A 21,640-nucleotide genomic window follows, 5' to 3' on the forward strand; every position below is an offset into this window, starting at 1 on the left:
CATTTGATTAATTAGATCGAACAATTTAGCAATATACACAGAGAGATTCACTATCATTCATGCGAGTATACTCAAAATCTCGTCTAAAACCTTGAAGTTTCACGGATCTTACTTGCTTATCTCCAACAAATTCTTGTTTGAGAATGTCCCACGCAGCCTTTGCACTTTCCTGGGTTGCGATCCTCGAGAAAATTTGATATGAAACAACACCTTGGATGATTCCAAGTGCTCTAGCGTCCTTGACCATATTCTCAAGCATCAACTTATTCTCTGCCTCTGTGAGCCCCTTCTCCTTCTTCATCGAAGTTTCATACCCATTTTCAACCATATCCCATAGTTCGTGTGAACGGAAAATGGTCTTCATTTTGAATTTCTAGAAATCAAAATTCTCGCTAGGTAGGGATGGGAATATACATTTAAGGATCACTCCTCTGGGCGATGTGGGATGTCACAAAGATGCTTGCACCAAATCCAAAATCACACACGAACCATAAGATTAATCTTGAAACGCCGAACCACAAATTGAACTCCCGAGATCCAAACCTTCGATACCAACACCTGCAAAGAGAACTAGAGAACCAAAAAAAAAAACAAAAAAAAAGGGAGGTTAGAATTAGGTGTGTAAAACACCTTTGTTACAACGTAATTCATTCCACACTTCGCCCAAATTTTCCAGCAAGCCAGTAAGGCAAGGGGCTTTAAGGTGTGGATCTAGGGAACCAATTAAATCAAACACTTCAAGAGCAAGCCTATGGCTAGATGAGAAATTGGATTTGGGAAAGCATGGGGGAGAAAATTGGGTGGGAGAGAAATAGGAAAACACCGGGGAAGCTGAGAAACGAGCATGAAACCCAGAAAAAAAAAAAAAAAAAAAAAAAAAAAAAAAAAAAGTTAGGAGGGTAGAGGCAGCTATGGAAGGTGTAGGAGGAAGGGGAAACGACTAGGAGGAGGAAAGGTGAGGATGCTACCAACCCAACCCAAGTCTTCATAAGAGCCAGTTGCTCGATTGCTGCTAAGGTTTCTTTTTTTTTTTTTTTTTTTTTTTGGGTACATGCATTGTTCTAAAAATCTTCGCCTAACACCACCTAGGCTCCTCAACTAGGCATTTGAAAATTTAGAAAGGACACCTAGACCTACTGAGACACCTACCTAAACCGCCTAGGCACCTGCCTAGCCCACCCAAACCCTTCTAGACACCTGCCTAGGTTGCAACTCACTTAGATAAAAAATAGATAACTTTCATTTTGCATTGTTTTCTTAATAAATTGTAAGAGACTTGTTGAATACTTAAATGAACACACATTATATGCTTGTTCCCCATGTTTTTATTATGTTTCAATACTTCATAATATATATGTCATTCTATTTTGTAATTTATGATGTAATTATATGTATTTTAAGTATAAACAGACACTTAATATAACAGATTTACTTAAATCCGCCTAAGCCTTGCCTAATCGCCTAGGCGCTAAGCCCCAATCTGCCGCCTATCTTCTTTTCTTCACTCATAAGGTAATGAGACGGCGGCAATGAGCTCCACCTTGGGTACATGTATCACCTCCTTACTTGAACCTATCATTCACAGTGGCAATGGGCTCCACCTTGTAGACCATGATGTCAACTAAGTCAACATTAATGGTGTCCATCAAATTCTGCATCTCTTCTTCACTCATAAGGTAATGAGACAGCGGACCAATCCTATGCTCCAAATATCCAGTTTTATATGCCTCCTCAATGACAATCAAGCACTCCTCTTAGGAAGAAACTTTGAGACATTCATGTAAGTTCCAGGTATCACCATATTTCAGAGACATGCGCATCATGAAGGGGAGAAGGGGCGGGCTTAGCCTCACAATGGGCTAGCAATAATGTGGTTCAAATTCGCTTTTGGCGGGAATTGAACCTAAGACCTCTCACTTGTAAGTGAAGAGGAATACCACTAGAACATACTACTAAGTAAAAAAAAAAAAAAAAAAAAAAAAAAAAAAAAAAAAAAAAAGAATGAAATTGAAAATAGAAGATCGAACAGTTGTGGAAATCAAATTTAATGGGTAAAACACATGTGGCACATAGCATTGAAGACAAACCCTAAAGGTTGAGATTAAAACACAAAAACCATTTCAACTTATTTCCCTTTCTTGATACCAAATCCAAGGGTGAGCCACCATCCATTTCTTGGTCAGATTATTGACCACAGCATTTGTGCCTATTTCTTCGCAGCATTGGCAGTTATTATGCGTATCCACATTCTGGAAGAATGGGCATGAATAAACCATACCATACATAAGAATTGGATAAAAGAATACAACCTTTCATTCATTCATCTCTTATGAAAGAATTTGATGTAGAATACAAAAATGCTGTGAAAAAGAATAATGGAAATGGTCAAACCGGTACACAGCCAGATGACCTGCATACAATGGAGCTATTGATACAAACTTTTACTAGTTTTAAGTTTATACACGGTATACATTCGCCCCTAAATTCAATTTCTATATGTTACATCGGTCATAACCGGAGAACCATAATGAAGGTTCGGCAAGTTTTCGCAACTCGCCCTCTTCCCCTTTGTAGAATGGTTCAAATTCCTCTCTCCATCTTTGATCACTCAAACTATGGGGCTCGCCTGCATCATATTTTGCCATATTAGAACCGTCATAAGCAGGTTGAATTGCTTCTTTGGGTAAACGAGACTCGGCAATGAGCTCATTAAGACTGCTAATCTCTTTCTCATGTTTTTTCTTCAGTTTTTCAATCTTCATGTAAGCCTTGTCTGCTTCTTGCTTGGTCTCCATAGCTTGCTTCTGTAGGTTATTGACGTTAATAAGATATCAAATTATGTTCACATAAAAGACAGTAAATGGAGGAAGCAGAGAAAGAGCAAAGTATGAAAAGTTTAGTTGAACATGAATGAATTCGGTGAAAATGAAAAGATACAGAGTGTATCGGAATTTATTCAGAATTCCTCCCCATCAAAAATGCACTATCTATTCTTAACACAGTCACAGTTACTGATCTCATAAAAATGTTGGAAACAATTTTCAATTAGTCCTTTCATTTACATAAATTGTAGTTCCATATTTAGGGTTCTGGTCAAATTGGACTGTAAGTTACTACGATTAACATACTTTCAGGCTGTGACAACGCTTGGTCAATTTGTAAGAGCTTGGTGGCCGATCACAAAGCCATTTGTAGTTATTAAGCTCATAAATGATGGTTTTCTATAGGTCTTTGCAACTCGTTCTGAAGAGGGGAAGTTCATAGGCAGGTTAGGTTAGGTTAGTTATAAAGGAAACAAAAAAGGGAACAAGTTACATCACGATCAGCATGTGTTCCTTCGCATCATTTTGTGTGATGAAATATCCAAGGAAAATGGAAAAGGATTTGAGATGAAGCTTCAGAACTTAAATGCAAATAATATAAGGACAAAAATAGATAAAATCTATCCAATTATAAACATAATTCTAGGATGGAAAAGGAAAATCACTAAAATCTTGAAAGTAAGAATCTCAACCCAGAAAACAGAAAAGCATCAACACACAAAAAAGTTCAACACACCTGAGCAGTAGCAACAGCCTCATCTGCTTCTTTGAGCCGCACGAGTAATTCACCTGCAGCCTGCACAGCTTCAGAAGTATCCCGCAATTGTGCCTGAAGCCCCTTATTTTCATCCCTAAGATACCGCCTCTCTCTTTCTCTTTCTACTCTCAATGCTGAAATTTCTGCAGCAATAGCATTTATGAATTTGGACTCAGCACCCCTGACTCCTGCCTTAGCAGCTGCTTTCTTCACATCCTCCACTCCATCCCGTATCATTCTATGCCTTGCAAGCAATTGCATATGTTTCTCTTCCAAATCTGCATACTGTTCTAACATCCGTGATTGCCCCTCCATAGCCAGTTTCATTGCTTCCTTGAGCTCTTCTGCACATTTCTTCTCAGTTTCTAATTCTTGCATTGTCTTTTCGGCCAGTGATCTGCTGGCCTCAAGTTCCATTCTGAATTCCTCAGCAAGAGATATCCACTTGCTCTCTACCTCATTCCACTTTTGTCTCTCTTGTTCTAGTTTCTGTTCAGAGCTTTCCTCATTTGACTCTGATATTGTACTGAGAGGGGCCACATTTGGGTCACGTGAATAGGTCAACTGCATTATAGAGTTTCGTGTCTGGGCTGATGCGGATGAACAGTCTACGTAATACTGTAGCTGGCTTCTTAAATCTTGAATCTCTTCCAACAATACTTCCCTTTCACCCATGTCACAGAAGTTTCGTAAATTTTCCAACTCATCTTGAACTCCTTTCAGTTCAATATTTGTCCTCAAAAGTTCTGGGTGATTCTCGTATTTCTCCTTCAGGATCTGTATGTATGGGTAATCTATAAGCATAAAGACCACAAAAAGGATCTGGAGAACAAAGAAAAGAAAGAAACATAAATGGGGCCTTCATAGACAGTTTATACCTTATACTCATGTGTGAGAGACACTAGCTCTTCCTCCATGAACTCCTCAGTGGGTAAAACACCATCCATGAGGCTTTCAAGGCGTAGAATCTTATCCTCCCTTGTCTGGGCTATAATGCCATTGCATTCTCTCTCATGCTTGTACTGCTGAACCTGTAAAATACAGCTAAAAAATGTCAAGCAAACAACAGAGGAAAATAATTGTCATGGCGGCTGTAATTTGGAGAAACCTACCAATCGGTTTAGCTGCATTATCTCTGAAGTTTTCTTGGCACATATGTCTTCTAATGCCATTTCTCTCCTAATAGCTCCCGCTAAAACCTTCTCCACAGCCTAATCATGGGGGAGAAAGTCAAGTAACTGTTGTAAATGAATCAAAGGAAGTTTGGAAAAAAAAAATTGAAAATCCAGCTATTCTCTCTTGAGCTTACTTTGGGAACTTGAATCTTGGATTTGTCAGCAGACTCTGACCCATCAACAGGTACCAATTGCATATCTGAAATATCATTTGCCTCCTTGACCTCTAGCTGCATTCTATTCTTACAATTATTACAAATAAACTCCACTGAATCATCTTTTACTATTTCTTGATTAGTTTGCACTCCCACATCAGCTTTAGAAACTGGGAAAATCACCCTGGACTCTGAAGGTTTCAATGAAAATCTGAATGACGACTTCCTTAAAGCTGAACTTTGGCAGTGACTACCAATAATTTCAAGGCCATGCTGAATGCTTGCTGCCAACTGTTCAGCTGGTGCTGAAAAGTGAGTACATGCTCGAGCAGATAGGTCATTTGCTGAGCTCTTTATTGCAGGTTTTCCAAAAGATATGTGCATGCCGTCTGGGCTTAATGTACTCCCACCAGTAGGATCCTTCTGAGAAGCAGTCAGCATTGAAGAGGTCCTCAAACTTTTCCTGCTGGTGTTGACCCTGGGTGAAACACTGGGGGTAGGAGACTTTAGAACTTGGGGTACATTGCATGGAACTATGCTCAGGCATGGAGAAACACAGTTAACTACGCTATTTGGAGAACCAATGCATTCATCTGCGACTGAAAGGCAGCCAGGCATGCCTCCTGAAGGATCAGAGGCTGCACATGAGGAACCTTCCTCCACACTTTTGCAGGCTGATTCTTCAATTAGAAAATCAATAATGGAGGACCTCAGAATATTTTCCTCCTGAGCAGGCTGCATGGAGGTGTCTTCTATAACATTGCGAGGATCCAATGCACTAGCACTGGGAATAACTGGGGTGCTGCTAGCACATTCAACAATCATGTCCCCTTGTTCGGACATTCCTTCTTCCATATTAACATCTGTATCAACACCTTGTTCTTTGATATAATCACTTCCAGATGCATAGCTTTGAGAAACTTCGGAGCTTCCAATTTGAACAGCCACGAGTTGTGAATGTGATTTCATTGTGTCTAAACTGTTCACGTCAGCTCTGTTGTTAGCTTCATTGACAATTGTCTGGTTACTTACTTCAGCACAAAGCCTCTCAACAGCTTCCTCATCGATTTCCATCTCCTCATCACTGTCATCATCGACATGAGGTAATGTCATTGGAAGTTTAAGGCTAGCCTTTAGCATATTCAAACTTTGACGAAACCATGTTGCACTGTGACCTCCACTTGAAGCAACTGGGTTGTTTCCATTTGCCTTAATCCGGCGTAGTTCATCCTGTCAAATTCACAAGCTCAGAGAGATGATTCACATGTTTAATTTGTAAATGGATGAATCAAAATATGCCAAAGTACAATGAGAGAGAACATACCCTTAGCTGTCGTATCACCTCACGCAACTGATTCACATCTTCCTGCATTGCTTCATTAACAACTGCCTTGTTTTTGATAGCCTTAGCACGCTGTGCAAACCTCAATGTACTGAACGTCTCACTCTTACAGCTGCAAGATTTAATAAGTGAACTTCCAAATCACAAAAACAGATTAAAAAATCGTAAATGTTATTTTCATGGAAGAAACAGGTTGCAGTACTACCTTTGTGTTGGAGAAATAGCACAGACCATTGCTAACTTTGCATTTCCACCAAGAGATTCCTGCAATAAGAATGTAAGCCTGGAATCTCTATAGGGGATATGCCTTTGCTTTCCCGTTTGAGAAATTTCAGCAAGAATGTTTATCAGGTTCCTGCACTCAAACAATAAGCTGCAATTAGCACAAAAGTAAAATTAAAAATAAAATAAAAAGTCTTGAACATAACAAAACTTTATATCCGAGGACAGAGTAGCCCACAAACAAAGCTCATAAGCTAGCTCACTAACAAGATTAATGAATAAGTATTTATTTATTTTCTTTATAATTTCATTCTTGTAAGCTTTATGATGTAATGAAAATTTCAATGAAAACGGTTTCATTATTCGTATTCATATCCTGTTTCTTGTAAACATTTTTGTAATTCGATGAAATGAAATCTTCGGCTCCATACTGTGATATTCATAAAGGGAAAAGATTGCCCTGTTAGAAAATGCTTATTTATTTAGGAAAGGAAAACAGAAGATCAAGTTTCAACCTCAAACAGAATCATCAACCAGAGTATGACACAATAATTTGAGCTTTGACTAAGGCTCATGTTCAACGCAAAAGCTTATTAAGCAACACTCTAGCTAGGTAAAGCTCAGCTGGGTACGGCTCAAGTTCAACACTCAAGCTTGTGTAACTTTATTGAGCAACACTCTAGCTAGATACAGCTCAGCTGGGTACGGCTTTCTTTCAAGCATGTTCTATTATTCTTGAGTCATTTAGTTAAAGTAAACTGATATCACTAAATTACAAATCACTGTATCCAGCTTGTGTAATATTAAGCAGCAGTCTAGCTAGGTAAAATCTCTGGTTGGCACGGCTTGCTTTCAATTGTGTAAGCTCGAAATTTGGAATAACCGTTTTGTACAAAATTCAAACATGTTATTATACTAGACCCATTTAGTTATAGTAAACTGATACCACTGTACTACAAATCACTACAATCTGTAATTAACTACTGGGTTTCAAGTTTCAACAAAACAACAAATAACAGCAATACTAATTAGGACTTTTAGAAAGCTTAAAATGCACCTTTAGGTAGAACTTTATAGAAAGCAGATAGATAAACCATACCCAAGCTGTGAGAGTGATCGATTGATATTCCCTGCTTCCTTCAAGCGCTCTCCTGCCGCCCCTGTTAACTTCTGACGCTCTGATCCAGCTAGATCAACAAGATTTATTCTACTGGTTTTGAAACTTATACCATTTGCCACATTCTACAAAATTGATGGTTCATTTAAATCACTCCACGATATGAGTGAGAGCAAAAAAAAAACTGAAAACAGATAAATTTCAATTTTGCTCATAAGTAAAACTACAATGAACAAGTTCACTGGGAAAGTGTTCTGTACATAGGTCTTCAAGTCAGTTATTACCTTGCATTGAGATTCAACAACACAAGTAAATACAGTATGTGAGCGGGAACTCTCAGCATTGATACTAGTTGAACCTGTTCTCCTGTTTGACAAGCCCTGCATAATGCACATGTTAGTAATAGAATTCCTTAAAAAAGTATTCAAGCTCCAATCATTCATTCAGATTATGTTCACTGCAGGAACTTGGAATATTTTTATCCTAAGCGAGTCTCCCAGAGGAACCCATCAACAATACCATTTTTTCTATACAGTTATATTCAACATTCATGAGACTCTTCTTTTACATATTTTTCTTCTGCCTTATTCTAATCTGCTTCCTCAGAGCTTTTGGTCTTTGATGTAATTACTTCCAAGCTCTAAGGATCACCAAAGCTTTCAATTTCAACAGCCACTAGATGTTCTAAAAAACTCATGTGAAGCTTGATGCATGTAATCCTAGTTGTGAGACTTAGAGGCAAACAACAATATTCTTTTACAAAGAAAAGAACACCCCCTTGCATTTGATGTCCTACCTATGTAACACTATTAAAAGTTGCTAAAACTTTCTGCACTTATAGTAATTTTTCTAATTTATCATTTCAAATGTACAGAAATAGGAGATCGAAACAAGATACCGTATCCACTTATAGTAATTTTCTAATTTATCATTTCAAATGTACAGAAATAGGAGATCGAAACAAGATCCATCTCAAAAGAAACAGCAGCAGGACTTCAAAGGGATCCCAAACCTTTACTTTCTTTTCTGGTTGACTGAGAAACAGCACTTTCCTCTGTTTCTCCCACTTTTTGGTTTGCACTTTATGATAGAACAGTTTGCAAAGGTAAACAATTAACGTTCTCAAACCATTGATTCGATATGTAATACATCAATATCAGGAATATTCCTTATTCTGGTTATTTTGCTTAAGAGTCTACTCTTTGTTGTTGACTTGCTTAAGAGTCTACCTTGAAAAACTTTCCATGTAGTTAAAGAAACTTATGTCATTAACAGGCAATGGGAGCAACCAGATCGGATTTGTAGTAAGGATGTATAATTGTTAAACTGGAATACAAACAAAACTAAACATCCACATTCTTAAAGACAAAGGTTCCTGAGGGAGAACAACCAAAGAAACAGAGGAAAAACTACATGCATTCCACAAAAGGTTAAAATTTGCTCAAAGACGATCTGACAATTTTTCTCTTTAGTATTACTATATGCACTTAGACAATGAATATTCTACATGCGAAATAATAAACCAAACCTTTATCAGAAGCTGAGTCACATCTTTCATTGTACGTACACACTCCTCGGTGAGATTTTCGACATAAACACCTGATTTAACATCTTCTCTTATCTGGCAAAATAACGATAGAAGGCCTATGAACACGAGCACACTTATAGTACAAAAGATTGATGGTGAAAAAGAAAAATATTCCTTTCACCTGAAGGCTTTTTTGATTTGGATCCAAAAGATCTGTGATTTGTTCATTGTAAATCTGCAAGCAAGCCGATAAATAAGTGCAAGAAGTTAAGAGTCTATTGGCAAATAATCAGTCAACCGAAATGAATAATTACTCAATGTTTCTACCTCGAGAAAAGAACAGTGGCACTGATACTTGAGTTCTTTATCAGCGTGATTGATTTGCTCCTGTAAAGATGAATTCCCCAAAAACATGGGCAAACCTTTTAATACAAGAGTAATGTTAGATAGACCAACTTTTTAGACCAAATTGTAAACCATATGATGTGTCACCAATAGGAAATAAGCACATTAATCAACACTTCAGTAATAATCCAATCATCAACAACCACATCATATGGTTTACAAAATTTGGTCTAAATAGTTGGTCTCCCAAGCATTGCTCTTAATACAATATAATATTAATAATGTGCATGATCTTAAACTAACTAACCAACTAAATTAAAGCTCACCTCATTTAAGCGAGCAAAAAGATGCTCAAAAACACGGGGGGTTAACCCTTGTTGATCACTTGATAGATTCTCATCCAGCAAGGCATTGGCTGGACCCCACATGGTGTATGTCTTTCCGCTTCCCGTCTGATAAATTCAATAACCAGACATATAGAAACACAATTAGCATCAGCATTATAACATAGCACAGACACAAAATGAAGCAAAAGACCGACTGGAAACAGACCTGTCCATATGCAAATACAGAACTGTTAAAACCTGCCATACAATTCTCAACTAGAGGTGCTCCTACAAGCTGGAAAATATCTAGCTGTAATGACAAGCACAACAAAAGGTTAGAATGAAACCTAAAATCAGCTATTGAAGAATACCATTTTAAAAGAGTTCATGCCTGTGATGCATCCGTGTCGCAAACCGAGTCAAATGTGAAGGTCTGTCCATTTATCGACAAAGAGTCACTAGATGATTTCTGCACCATCATCTCTCCTTCGTCCTTCTCCTTTCGTGGTGGTCGCATTCTCACCACTACCTATACATATTAAGAAAAGAAAAATACAAGTAATAATGAAGATTATGTCGCGACTAACAAAATGAAAAAGGGCTCACTGAAAGAACACAAAATGAAAAGGATAAAAAATATATAACAGCTAAGGAACAGCCATACGGTGAACCAACATTTTCTTTTATTCATTCTCATTCTTAATTAATTACATTTTGATGTTTCTTGGTCGCCAAATAAAGGTGGGTGAATAATTAAAAACTGCAAACAGCAATCAAACTGAATTAAGAGAAAAAATGATATCCACTCAGCTAAACTAGAAGATTTCTCAGCAACAAAACAGGTTTCGTCAAAAAAGGGTCAAAAAGAACAGTAAGAAATTAATGTCGGTATATAAGAACCGTTCCCTAGTTGAGGTGAAAACGCAATCATCTTTAATTCTTCTTAGTCTTAATTCCTGATTGTTCAATTAACCTTTCATATTTCACGGCAGCCAAACAATAATTTCAAAATGTAGTAGTATAGACATTTTAAAGTAGAGGGGAAAATGATATCAAGCCAACATTAAGAAATATTTTAACAAAAATTACAAGATTTTACAGAACCCAAGCAGAAGTGATTCGGGAAACGGACAGCAATCGATATGAAAATAGAGAAATCAAATGATATCAACTCAACGGGTAAAAGATATTTCAACAAATCCCACGAGATTTCTCGGCAACCAAACAGATTTTCGCAAGTTATCAATTTAAAATTTAAAGAAAGAAAGAACAGAGTACCTGTACACCAGAATCGGAGGTTCCAGGGCCGGAGTTTTCGGTCTGAGAGTCAACGCTGAGCTTCCGCTTGAGAGGGTTCGACGACGGGGGCCGAGGCGGCAATGGGCCCTTCAACTTCGCGGCAGGCGAAGGTTTAGAATCGGAGATCATGGAGTTGGGATCCGACGGCGGAGCGTTCTCCTTGGAGGCCTTGGGCTTCCAAGGTGCCCTGGGCTTGGCGGAGATAGGGTTTGGCGACGAGGGAGGCTCCGTCATCTCCCTCAATATCGCGTTTCTCGGCTGCATGAAGTGCTTCATCGAGAAATGTAGAGAGAAAGAGCGAGGGTTTCAGAGAGAGAGAGAGAGAGAGTAGGGTTTGGATGCACAAGAGAGCGAGAGAGGAGGAAGAGAGAGAGGAGAGAGAGAGAAATGAGGGTGGGTAGCCGTTGGAGGAGGGGAGCGAAAGGGAGATTTGAATTTTGGAGGAAATTGAAAAAGCACGTGAGGGTAGGGTCTTGTTTTTTTATTGATGAACTCGAAACAACAAAACAAAAACCAATTTGAATTTGTGTTGGATCTGTATTCTGGATTCTGGAGCGCTGTGCTCGTGATGGAGTTTATTTGGGTAACCCGATGCGCATATGGGCCCTTTTTTGTTTGTTTGTTTATTGAACAACAGTTAAATAATTATATTTTCTTATTTGGTTGAATTATGGAAAATTTAATCTTCGAAAGATAAACTAAAATATAGACGTTCAGATCATAGTGCAATACTTTTTTTTTTAAGTAAACGATATTATCTACACTAAGGGATGAGCGAGTGGGCTAAGTTTCACAATCAGCTAACAATAATGTGGTTCAAATTCGCCTTTGGTGAGAATCGAATCCAAGAACTCTCACTTACAAGTGAAGACAAATAATTGTAAACCATAGTACTATGTGGCGATCACAATGCAATACTTACAAATGAGAAGAAGAACAAACAATACTTTTAAAAATGGCAAGAAACAATGAACTATGTATGTTTATACATAGCGGACATGGATCCTCTCTGGATCTAAATGTCCTAATCCTAGGGATCCATCAATCCGAATCGTTGAAATTTGATCCAACGGCTACAAACAGGGACCCACTTTAAAAGTTATAATAACTTTAATCGTTGGATCAAATTTCAACGGTCCGGATTGATGAATCCCTAAGATTAGGACAATTGGATCCAAAGAGGATCCATGTCCAAGTCCATACATAGCAAAACAATGCATCACAATTTTGGAGAAATAAGACCAAAAGAAAATTTTATTGTGGATAAAATAAAGGGAATTTTAATGAAAAGCTCACAGTACTGTTCACTTTAACAAAAAACCACATTTTTACACTAAAAAGTCAATTCTGGTATTATTCATTTTACTCTTTATTTTGTCCTTATCATTAAAACTCAAAGTTTTCAAGCCATTTTCATTAGTTTTCCTTAAAATAAATGCTAGAGGCAAGCAATTATAGTAACTTACTAAGTTTTAGAAAACAATACTTACGACTATGTTGATAAATGCTACCTGCATCTGTAATCATTTCATTGCTATTTGTTTGGTTAGCAACTTCTATTTTTCTATAAGGGAAACTATAGGTTTCAAATAACCAAATCAATGGCTACATGTGGTTGCGCGCCTGGAGACGTTTGGTATTCCCAGGATATTTTTTGCTAATTTTTTTTTTTTTTATATGTTGGTGCATGTAAGTTTTTCAATCATTCTTCTAGCCTTTGCTAACTTTAATTCCAGTAATTGCCGAGTTTGGGAATTATGACTTATAAAGTAGTTGTTTGGGTTTTGTGTTCTTGTTTTTCTTCATTGTGTTAGTGAGTTTTGATAGCTAGTTCCCTCCAAAGCTTCCCTATTCATATCAGTTGTGGTGGTGCCTTCTCGCTCCATCAAAGTCTTTGCCTTCTTTTCCCCTGATTCCAAAAGACTCCAAAATGACCAACCCTCAACTTGCTGCTTCCTTCCCTGGAAATGCCCATAGGCCTAGAATTTGTTTTGAGCGCTATATCCCTAGATGGGAGAATCCTTTCCCAATCCCTCAATCGGGACAAGAGCCCATAGTTATTGAAAGGATATGAACACGTTTACCAAGGAAAGATGAGTAACCAGGGTGAACACCAATCTTTAATGTTGAGCACATGCTATCATGGGTTATAATGGGAAAGATGTTAGGCCAACCACTTGATGCTCGTTTGATCAAGTGGAAGTTTGGACTTCTGTGGAAGAATGAGGTGAAGAACACCTTATATTTGGACCACTTTGGAGGGAAATGGTTTGTGCTTGAATTCACAAATGAGAAAGATTTGAAATTTGTCCTGAAGAATCAGCCAATTTTTCATCTTGAAAGGTAGATAACAAGTTTCAAGGTGTAACAACCCGTCCTTTGATTTACGGAACAAAAAGGGTATGTTTGTATTTTCACTAAGTTTGGGGATATTTTCCTTTTAAAAATAGTTTTTTGGGTCTTAAATGGTGTGCCCAAAGGGCCCACCCTTAATTTGTTTGTCCCTGGTCCTCTCTCCTTAGTTGCCACATGGCAGTCTCCCTGAGCTCTCTCTTGTCCCTTCTCTTATTTCCCCGATTTCTCCTTCAACTCTCACCCTCGTTCTATCATCTTTCTCTCGAACAACATACACATGCACGTAGACCACCCATCATTCGCAGCCCCGACGAACCCATTACCCTCGAGACTCCCTCGTCAGGATCTCCAAATATTCATGTCCGAATCAATAAGAATTGGGCGCACACTTCCGCCGAATCGATCAATCATGAATTCTTCACTGATTGAGCAAGAAGCAATGTCAAGGAGGCTAAAAGAACACTCAAGAATTTGAGGGTCAAAACAAATCTGTTAAAATCTACAGTACAAGATATCAAGATTTTAACCAGAAACCATACCGAGAACAGTTTTTCTTTTTTTGCACCCTCCGTGTAATGTTCCACCAAGATCCAATTTACATTGAGAAACAAACCAGCGAAGGAAGGTGAAGTTGTAGAAATAGAAGTCACTATTTATGATTATTTGGTTAATCATCACAAAAAGGTTGACTAGTTTCTTAGCCAAAAAGGAAATGGGTCTATGCTCAAAGAATAGTTAAGAACTACTAATAAGATTTAACAAGGCGAAAGACATTTCGAAATTCACAATACTTTGTCAGAGCTGTTTCAAAGTTCAAAAATTAAACATAGAATCTCTGAAACAACACAATGATGAAGAAGAAAGATACGAAGCAACCTGTGTATGCATGCAATGACATGATTGGCTACCTTAAAGTGATGCCCTTGAGCAAACCAAAGCTCAAGGCTTGCGGGCAATCCTGTTTATCACTTCAAGATTGCGCCGAGCTGCCCAAAATGTCACCTCCAAAGGAGAGTGGAGGCGGTAAGAGGTTCCACAGTGTATTGAAACAAAAAATGGCACTAGGATGGCCTGCTTGAAGCCCAGCTACCTACCACAGAAGTTTGAGTGGTAGACTTTCAGCCCGTGCTCATAGCTCATGCGGTCGCTGCGTACTCCGTAGGCTAGATCTCGTTGCTTGATGCAGCTTATGAACTTCTCATTGTAGAGCGGGCTAGCATCCTCCTTGAAGGCATCCTGGAAGATTTAGTCCGAAAACCATGGGTATCTTCACAGAACAGAGGCACCCTACTATAAATCTGCCCGAGTCCGGCAAACTCTAAAGAAGTACAAGCAGGCGAGTGTTGAGTGGTTAGTAGGAGATGCCTCAGCAAAAATACGAGCTAGAGCTACTCCCCCAAGGAACTCCAGATTGGGTGCCTGAAGCTTGGGGAAGTACCATTGCAGCCACAACTGGACTATCCAGGTTGGCCCGTTAAGGTTGGTCTCAAAGGGTTCGCCTTTAGTCATCTTAAAGAAAATGTGGTAGAGGTAAGCGAGAATGAAAGGCCCCATGGCCACATCGTCGAAGGAATAGAGGGATTCCACTAAGGGCATCCACTCTAGCTTCACTATTTTGGATTTGTTGGGGAATACATATTTGTTGAGCCAGTACATGTGCTTCTGGTCCGTGCTTGCAATGGCTGAAGGCGGGCTGAATGACTTTTTCACGAACGGAATGAAGCCCGCAAAAGACGTCTCATAGCTCTTGAATGTCAAAGGAGTGTACTTCAGTCAAGTAATGAGATCTAAAGTGCCCAAGCTCTCGGCAGTTAGGCAAGAAAGGGAGGACCAGTCGTGGGTGACATCCACGCACCAGCCCAAGGGCCTTAGCCCGAAGACTTAGGCCGTATCAATGACAGTTAGAGACATGAGACCCATTCTAAAATCGAATGTATTGGTCTCATTGTTCCAAAATAATAGAGTTGTGGTCAGGAGCTCGGGCTTGGCAATCACCATGACTTTGGAGAGCATCATGAGCTCGTAGATGCCATTGCTCATCCACTTCTTCTTCCAAATAGGCTTGAGTTCATCTACCCATTACGACCAGGCTTCATCCTTCATCAATAGGAAGCCTCTTCGATGGGTAAACCACTTGGAGGCCGAGATGCCAGCCTCAGCGGAATATAGGTTAGGGGTGAACCAATTGGCTTTAGGCATGTTATTCTCCACAGAAATTGGGACCCTGGAAGTTTAGGCAAGCCCCAGAGAGTGTACTCCTCCTTCTTCGAAGAAAATAGAAGTATTTAGACTTGCCCGAGGGTAATAAAGGTCGTTAATTCGGCAGCGCATATTGATGATCCCCTCGCCAGACTCACATGCAGGATGAACGGTTTTGGGTGCCATTAAATGTTTTTTAGAAAGGGAGTGAAAGAAAATTGAAGGCAGAAAGCAAGAAAGAATTGTGAAGGCAAGAAAGAATTGTGAAGGCAAGGAAGTTCTGGAAGCTTAGAGAATTAGAATTGCTAAGGTATTTCGCCGAGAGGTTTAAGTGGAGATTATGTAGTGAGCAGTTAGTTAACGTTGGAAATCATGGGTTAGTGCAAAGGTTTATTCGAAAACGGTTGGTTAAATAGTGCAAATCCCGAGGAAAAGCATGCGGCGGCTATTTTAATCATTAATAATGTCTCGGATTGCAGACTTAACAATGATTAAAGGGGGCATTGTTTAGATTAATATTTGAATATTGGGCTTAACTGAAGAGAGGCCCAAAGGTGCCAAAATGAGATGAACTTGCCCAAAGCCCAACTACGAAGCCTGAAGCAAATTAAAGCCTTCTCAGCCAAGGCATAGGCCATGTGCCTATGATTGAAGTGATAAGTGACAAAGACCAGCTCACTAACAAACAAAAAGTACTTTTTGATGGCATAAAGGTGTAAATACAAGATGACTCACTGCCCTTGAAAACCCTCAGCCACGAATGAGGCTAAAGCAATCAGGCCAACAGAGACAAGGATACTCAACCAATCAAACTCAAACAATATATAAACTCTGCTCTCAAGCCAAATTTGCATCTAGAAAAGCTGAAACTCGTCCAGATTCAGTCATTTTAGCAATAGTTCCCTTAGAAAAGCTATCTTTTGTCTAGTGTAAAAGCTATGCTACTGTCCTTAGTGTTGTAGTATCAATTCCCTCGTGTAAAACGTGTTTACCATCCATCCCTTTTTAGCATACAACTCCTGTAAACTCAAAAAGAAGTGGTTGCAGGAGGTTTGACCTTGCCCGACAAGGTGAAATCTTGCCCGAGTCTCTTTGCTTGCACATTAAATTAGTAGATCTATCACTTAATGTACTTTTCAGTATATATTCAAGTTATTCTTAACTACTTTCTACCTGATAGCCCATTTGCAATCAGATCTAGTTAACTTAATAAACCTGTTTACATTAAAAAAGCAAACTAGAATCGAGGAAATGGTTTAATGGGCTCTGGACTCCCTCCTTTTTGGACATATGAGATTATGAATTAAAAGTCCTTGTTTACAAGGCAAGAAAAAGAACTTAATATAAACTTAACCCATATGTGACAATCCTTTAATAACAAGAAGTTTGAGTAACTTGGGCGCAAGTAATCAACTTAAATCATATCTATTCTACATCTGTTATACTGAGATAACAGTAGCAAGCCTGACACTTTGTTAGTTTTGATTGCGAGCCTCAAGGCCTACACCTAAGGCCTTATAAAGGCACCTTTCAAATTAACTATGAACTCCTCTTGTAGTACGCCCAAGCAGTAAGAGCCTAACTATCATACTCCAAGTGCCATTCACCCCTGGGGAGTTATGCGAAGGGTCGAATCCATCTTTGCCACGAACAAGTGTGATTCACATAAAACCAAAGCCAACCTCTACCACCATACTCCTCCTATTCTCCATGCACCCTCCATCAACTCCATACACACAAGGCGATAAGCGTCACAATATACGAGGAATGAAGAATTATGCGAAACCAGTTTGCGGTCTTATGGTGGTTCGATTTATTTAATACATGTTGTGGGTAAACTTTTTTCACATCATTTATGATGTATTATTAGATCAAAACGTTGTAATGGTCATAAACTTATTTTAATTTATTTTGAATAAGTTGTTCTCCAATAATAGGACAATTAGCAACACTTTGTGACACACCCTAACCGCAGTGGAGGCATGCTAGCCATCACGTGAGGGTGACGTAGCCAAGTGTGCAACAGAAGTGATAGTAAATGTGAATAAATAAAAATCAAAACTAAACTTATTTAACTAGAGATAATATAAGTGTGTGAACGTGATCAAGTATATGATACCCACATATCAGAGTATAGGCAACACAAAAGTGTAGTCGAACTAACTAAACGCTAATTATACAAACTAGGAAAGGATCCTTACAATATTTAATGGAATGTTAGAACCTTCGAGTAGTCCTCGTGAGCCACTAAAGATAAACAGCTACCTAGAACTGATAAGTAGCAGGATTGTAGCCCCCTAGCTTCGCTTGTCCACGCTAGTCCTCGGGGTACGTCTCACCTTCTTCTTCTCCAGTCACCCGTCTGCCTCCGCCTTCCGCCCCCGCCGGCCGCCGTCTGCACTTGCCAGTTTCTATTGGAAGTCCAAAATCCAACGAAAAACGATCGGAAAATTCTTTGGAAAATCCGGCCAACTTTGCACTCACCTATTCTGATGTCCACTCCACTCCAAATCTACTCTAAAGTGCTACGGAAGTTGCATAGAGACCATCCCAAGCCTCAAAACCTTGTAAATTGTCCGTGATCGTGTCAGAGCTTATGGTTTTCGAGCTAAAACTCACCAAAACAGAAAACTAAGGGTATGATTGTAATCGTGAAGTCAAGAAGAGAATGGTGATGGTTTCCAAAAGTTTGATCCGTATGAGTTTGATGATGGTTGTGTGTGGGGTGTCTCAGGTGTACGAAGGGAGAAGAGTCGAGAATAAGAGAGAAAGGGAAGAGTGTGTGCGTGTGTGCGTAAGTGATTGGGCAAAAGAAGAAAATTACATTTTCTTATTGGGATACCGTGAGAGAGAGAGAGAGAGAGTTATATGTGTAATTGGCCCAAAGAAAAATAAAAACAAACTGCCTGATTGGGCCAAGGGAAAAACCCATCAAGTTAGTTCAAAAATTACTTGTTACGCACTTAAATAATCGTTATTTTTTCGTTACGACTCCATTTTGGTTCTAACTCACTTCAACGCACTCATGACGTCAATTACGATTTAATTACGATAGTGAGAAAGATAATTTAAATTTGCACACATACATCCACGTCACTTAGCCAACGAGGGCATATTAGTCATTTTTACACTCGGGGAGAAAATTACATAATAAATTGGGACGGGTGAGGTCACCACACTTTGTTTGCGACTCTACACTAAAGTTCGAGTTTCTCTCTCGCAATTATAAATTTTTTTTCAAAAAATAAAATACATTCAAAACTTGTAGTAGTCTTTTATTATCTAATAAAATTAGAATGACAAAAAAAAAAAAAAAAATAGCATGGCCTACACAAGGATGATAAGCATAAATTGACAACATTGTCCAAATTTTTGTAAGTGGAGGTTGCTTTGGTGATTTCTCTTTAAACCATTACATTTTGGTTCAAACTCTTCTCCCCCTTCTTAGAGTTTTTAGGTAAATTACCGCGCATATTAAAAGAAAATACATAGCCCATTCCCAATTATTGTCTTGTCAAAAGAATTTCTAATTATTTTTTTGGTGAACGAAAATTTCTAAATAAAATATCGTTCTCAGTTCTAGCAAAATTCTACATTTTCTTGTGTGACTTCGAATAAAATTTTAGAAACTATTAATTAGGCAAAGATAGTCATCTGGTGAAGCAACTACAAAACAAAAAAAAATCATGTGACACTTAGTACTACAGTCTGGTGGTATTCCTCTTTACTTGAAAGAGAGATTTTAGATTCGAATGTCGTGGATGACGAATTCGATATCAAATTATGTTGTTCATTATGTAGCTTAACCGAACTTCTTATTATTTTATTATAAAAATATCGGCGTGCTTGAAAAGTAAAAAAAAATAAAAAATAAAAAAAAGAAGCAGAAATTGAAGAGAAAAAAAAAATAACCCCATCACCCGTCGTTGGATCTCAGTTGCTATGCGTACACGTAGGTGGGTGGTTTGCGATGCGTCGTTTTCCAAGCAAACCAGGACGCGGCACGCCGTTTGTATTGCAATCTCCACCGTATTAATTTGCGTGTCCAAACACCCCCATTTTCTCCGCAATCTTCCCCCAAAAAATAGTCCTATATAGAACCCACCAAAATTTGCCAAAACTCATCAAATTCAATCCTCATCCGCAACAAATTTCAAAAACGCAGAAAAACCCACATACCCAATCGATAAATTTCCTGATTTCCCCCACAAAAATACAAAATCATGATGAAAGTTCCCATTTTTGCCCTTCTGATCTGCCTCCCCTTTGTCTTGTCGAACGGGTACGGCGGCATGGTCGGGGGAAGGAGGCAGATCGAGAACGTGAAGTCGAACAAGGAGGTTCAAGAGTTGGGGAGGTTTTCGGTGGCGGAATATAACAGCAGGCAGAAGGCAAGCCGGAAGATGGACAGCGGCGGAGAGCTTCAATTTTTAGAGGTGGTGGAGGCGCAGAGCCAGGTGGTTTCTGGCATCAAGTACTACCTCAAGGTGTCGGCCGTGAGGAATGGGGCGCGCATGTTGTTCGATTCGGAGGTGGTGGTGAAGCCGTGGCTCCGTTCCAAGCAATTGCTCAACTTTGCCCCTCATGCTCCCAATTGATTGATTCGAATTCCAATTCCAATTCATAATGTTTGAATTGGGGTTTTGGGGGGTGTCTGGTCTCGGATCTGTGTTTGTGTTTGCTTGTACTAAATTACTAATCTCGTTGTATCTCATGTTTTTTCTTTCTTTTTCTCGTGTTTTTCTTTCCCTTTTTTATTTGTGTTGGGAGGCGTGGTTGCGAAATAGGAGTGTGAGTATCAATAAATGGTAGTAATTAACTTATGCTAATACCAGTTAATGTAATATTTGTAATTACTGGTCTTTGTTCTATCAATCTGTGCCATAGAATTGAATGCACAAATAGTATTATTAGATACAATGATGAATGTGTATCTTTTTCTTTTGTTTGAAAAATAGCTTAATTCAAATCCTCGAACATCCAAAACCTTACCCTATATCCTATTTTAAAGTTTGACGCGTCCGCTGCTAAGAACGTGTCCATTAGAGCATCATAAAAGAGATGTTAAAAAAAAATCTTACATGTTAATTAATGATTAACGTAGTAATGTCATAATTTTTTTTTCTTTCACCGACCCATGTAATTTTTGTTGTAAATGATATTTAAAGGATTTTTTTTATTAAAATAAATATGCATTAGTGGGGCTCACACAATAAAATAATTAAAAAAATTAATTGCCATTACTTTTTTCTCATATGTCAAATTTGGCAACGGAATATTCACATGTCAATCCACATAGGATTGACATATATGTGGATTGGCATACAGGTTTGAGATTTTTCCTATCTTCAAGTTTGATTGCATTACATCTCTCTCTTTCAAATGCTTTTAACTCACTTAAAAACACTAAAAAAAAAAAAATGAAAACAAATATGTAACATATAGAACCCATACCATAACCATCTCTCTCCTCCTAATCTTCTCTCTCTCTCTCTTCCAATACTCAAATTGAAACAGAGCTCCAATGTTCAAAGAACTCGGCCTTGTAGACGAATGATAGATCCGATGGTGACAACGTCAATGGTGTAATCGCGAAAATTGAAGTAAAACATGCGCTTGGTGTTGAAGTTGGAAGACCACGATCACATTGAGTTAGAAAATTTTGAAAATTCAACAATGACACACCCCGATCCAGAATGTCCATCTGGACTCCGAATCGATCTATGCTGCAACCAGGAAGGTGATGAAGTCATAAAGTGCGGTGATGTGGAAAATATGAGTAAATTTAAACCTAAAAGTGACTAAATGCAAGAGTGTGCATGTGAGCGGGATTAAACTCATTTCACACGTGATGTCAAAGTATAAGTAAAGTACAGTAAAGTAGAATAAGAATTATACCATCGGAAGTAGTCTCCTATACCAACTTTTTCCAGGAATCCTCGTCGACACAAGAGCTCTGCCACTACATCTTGGAGGTTCGAAAAATAAGGGTGAGTGG

General features: G+C 38.7%; 2 protein-coding genes across 2 annotated transcripts; one reads left to right on the forward strand and one right to left on the reverse strand.

The window, feature by feature from the left end:
• Positions 1-2,477: 2,477 nt before the first annotated feature.
• On the reverse strand, positions 2,478-11,408 carry LOC103966696 (kinesin-like protein KIN-12B). The gene is made up of 16 exons (XM_009379888.2): positions 11,068-11,408; positions 10,181-10,318; positions 10,016-10,099; positions 9,790-9,915; positions 9,446-9,505; positions 9,300-9,353; positions 9,119-9,211; positions 7,875-7,970; positions 7,573-7,715; positions 6,457-6,606; positions 6,234-6,363; positions 4,889-6,139; positions 4,692-4,790; positions 4,458-4,610; positions 3,559-4,356; positions 2,478-2,804 (listed from the first exon to the last, which is right to left on the reverse strand). Exons 1-16 carry the CDS (start codon positions 11,362-11,364, stop codon positions 2,493-2,495), a joined length of 3,984 nt encoding a protein of 1,327 aa, XP_009378163.2. The 5' UTR covers positions 11,365-11,408; the 3' UTR covers positions 2,478-2,492.
• Positions 11,409-19,776: 8,368 nt separating this feature from the next.
• On the forward strand, positions 19,777-20,371 carry LOC103966697 (cysteine proteinase inhibitor B). Its single transcript, XM_009379889.3, has one exon. It carries the CDS (start codon positions 19,866-19,868, stop codon positions 20,238-20,240), a length of 375 nt encoding a protein of 124 aa, XP_009378164.2. The 5' UTR covers positions 19,777-19,865; the 3' UTR covers positions 20,241-20,371.
• Positions 20,372-21,640: the final 1,269 nt, after the last annotated feature.

The sequence above is a fragment of a genome, unplaced genomic scaffold (assembly GCF_019419815.1).
Source record: "Pyrus x bretschneideri cultivar Hongxiangsu unplaced genomic scaffold, Pyrus_bretschneideri_v1 Contig65, whole genome shotgun sequence".
Classification (NCBI taxonomy): domain Eukaryota; kingdom Viridiplantae; phylum Streptophyta; class Magnoliopsida; order Rosales; family Rosaceae; genus Pyrus; species Pyrus x bretschneideri.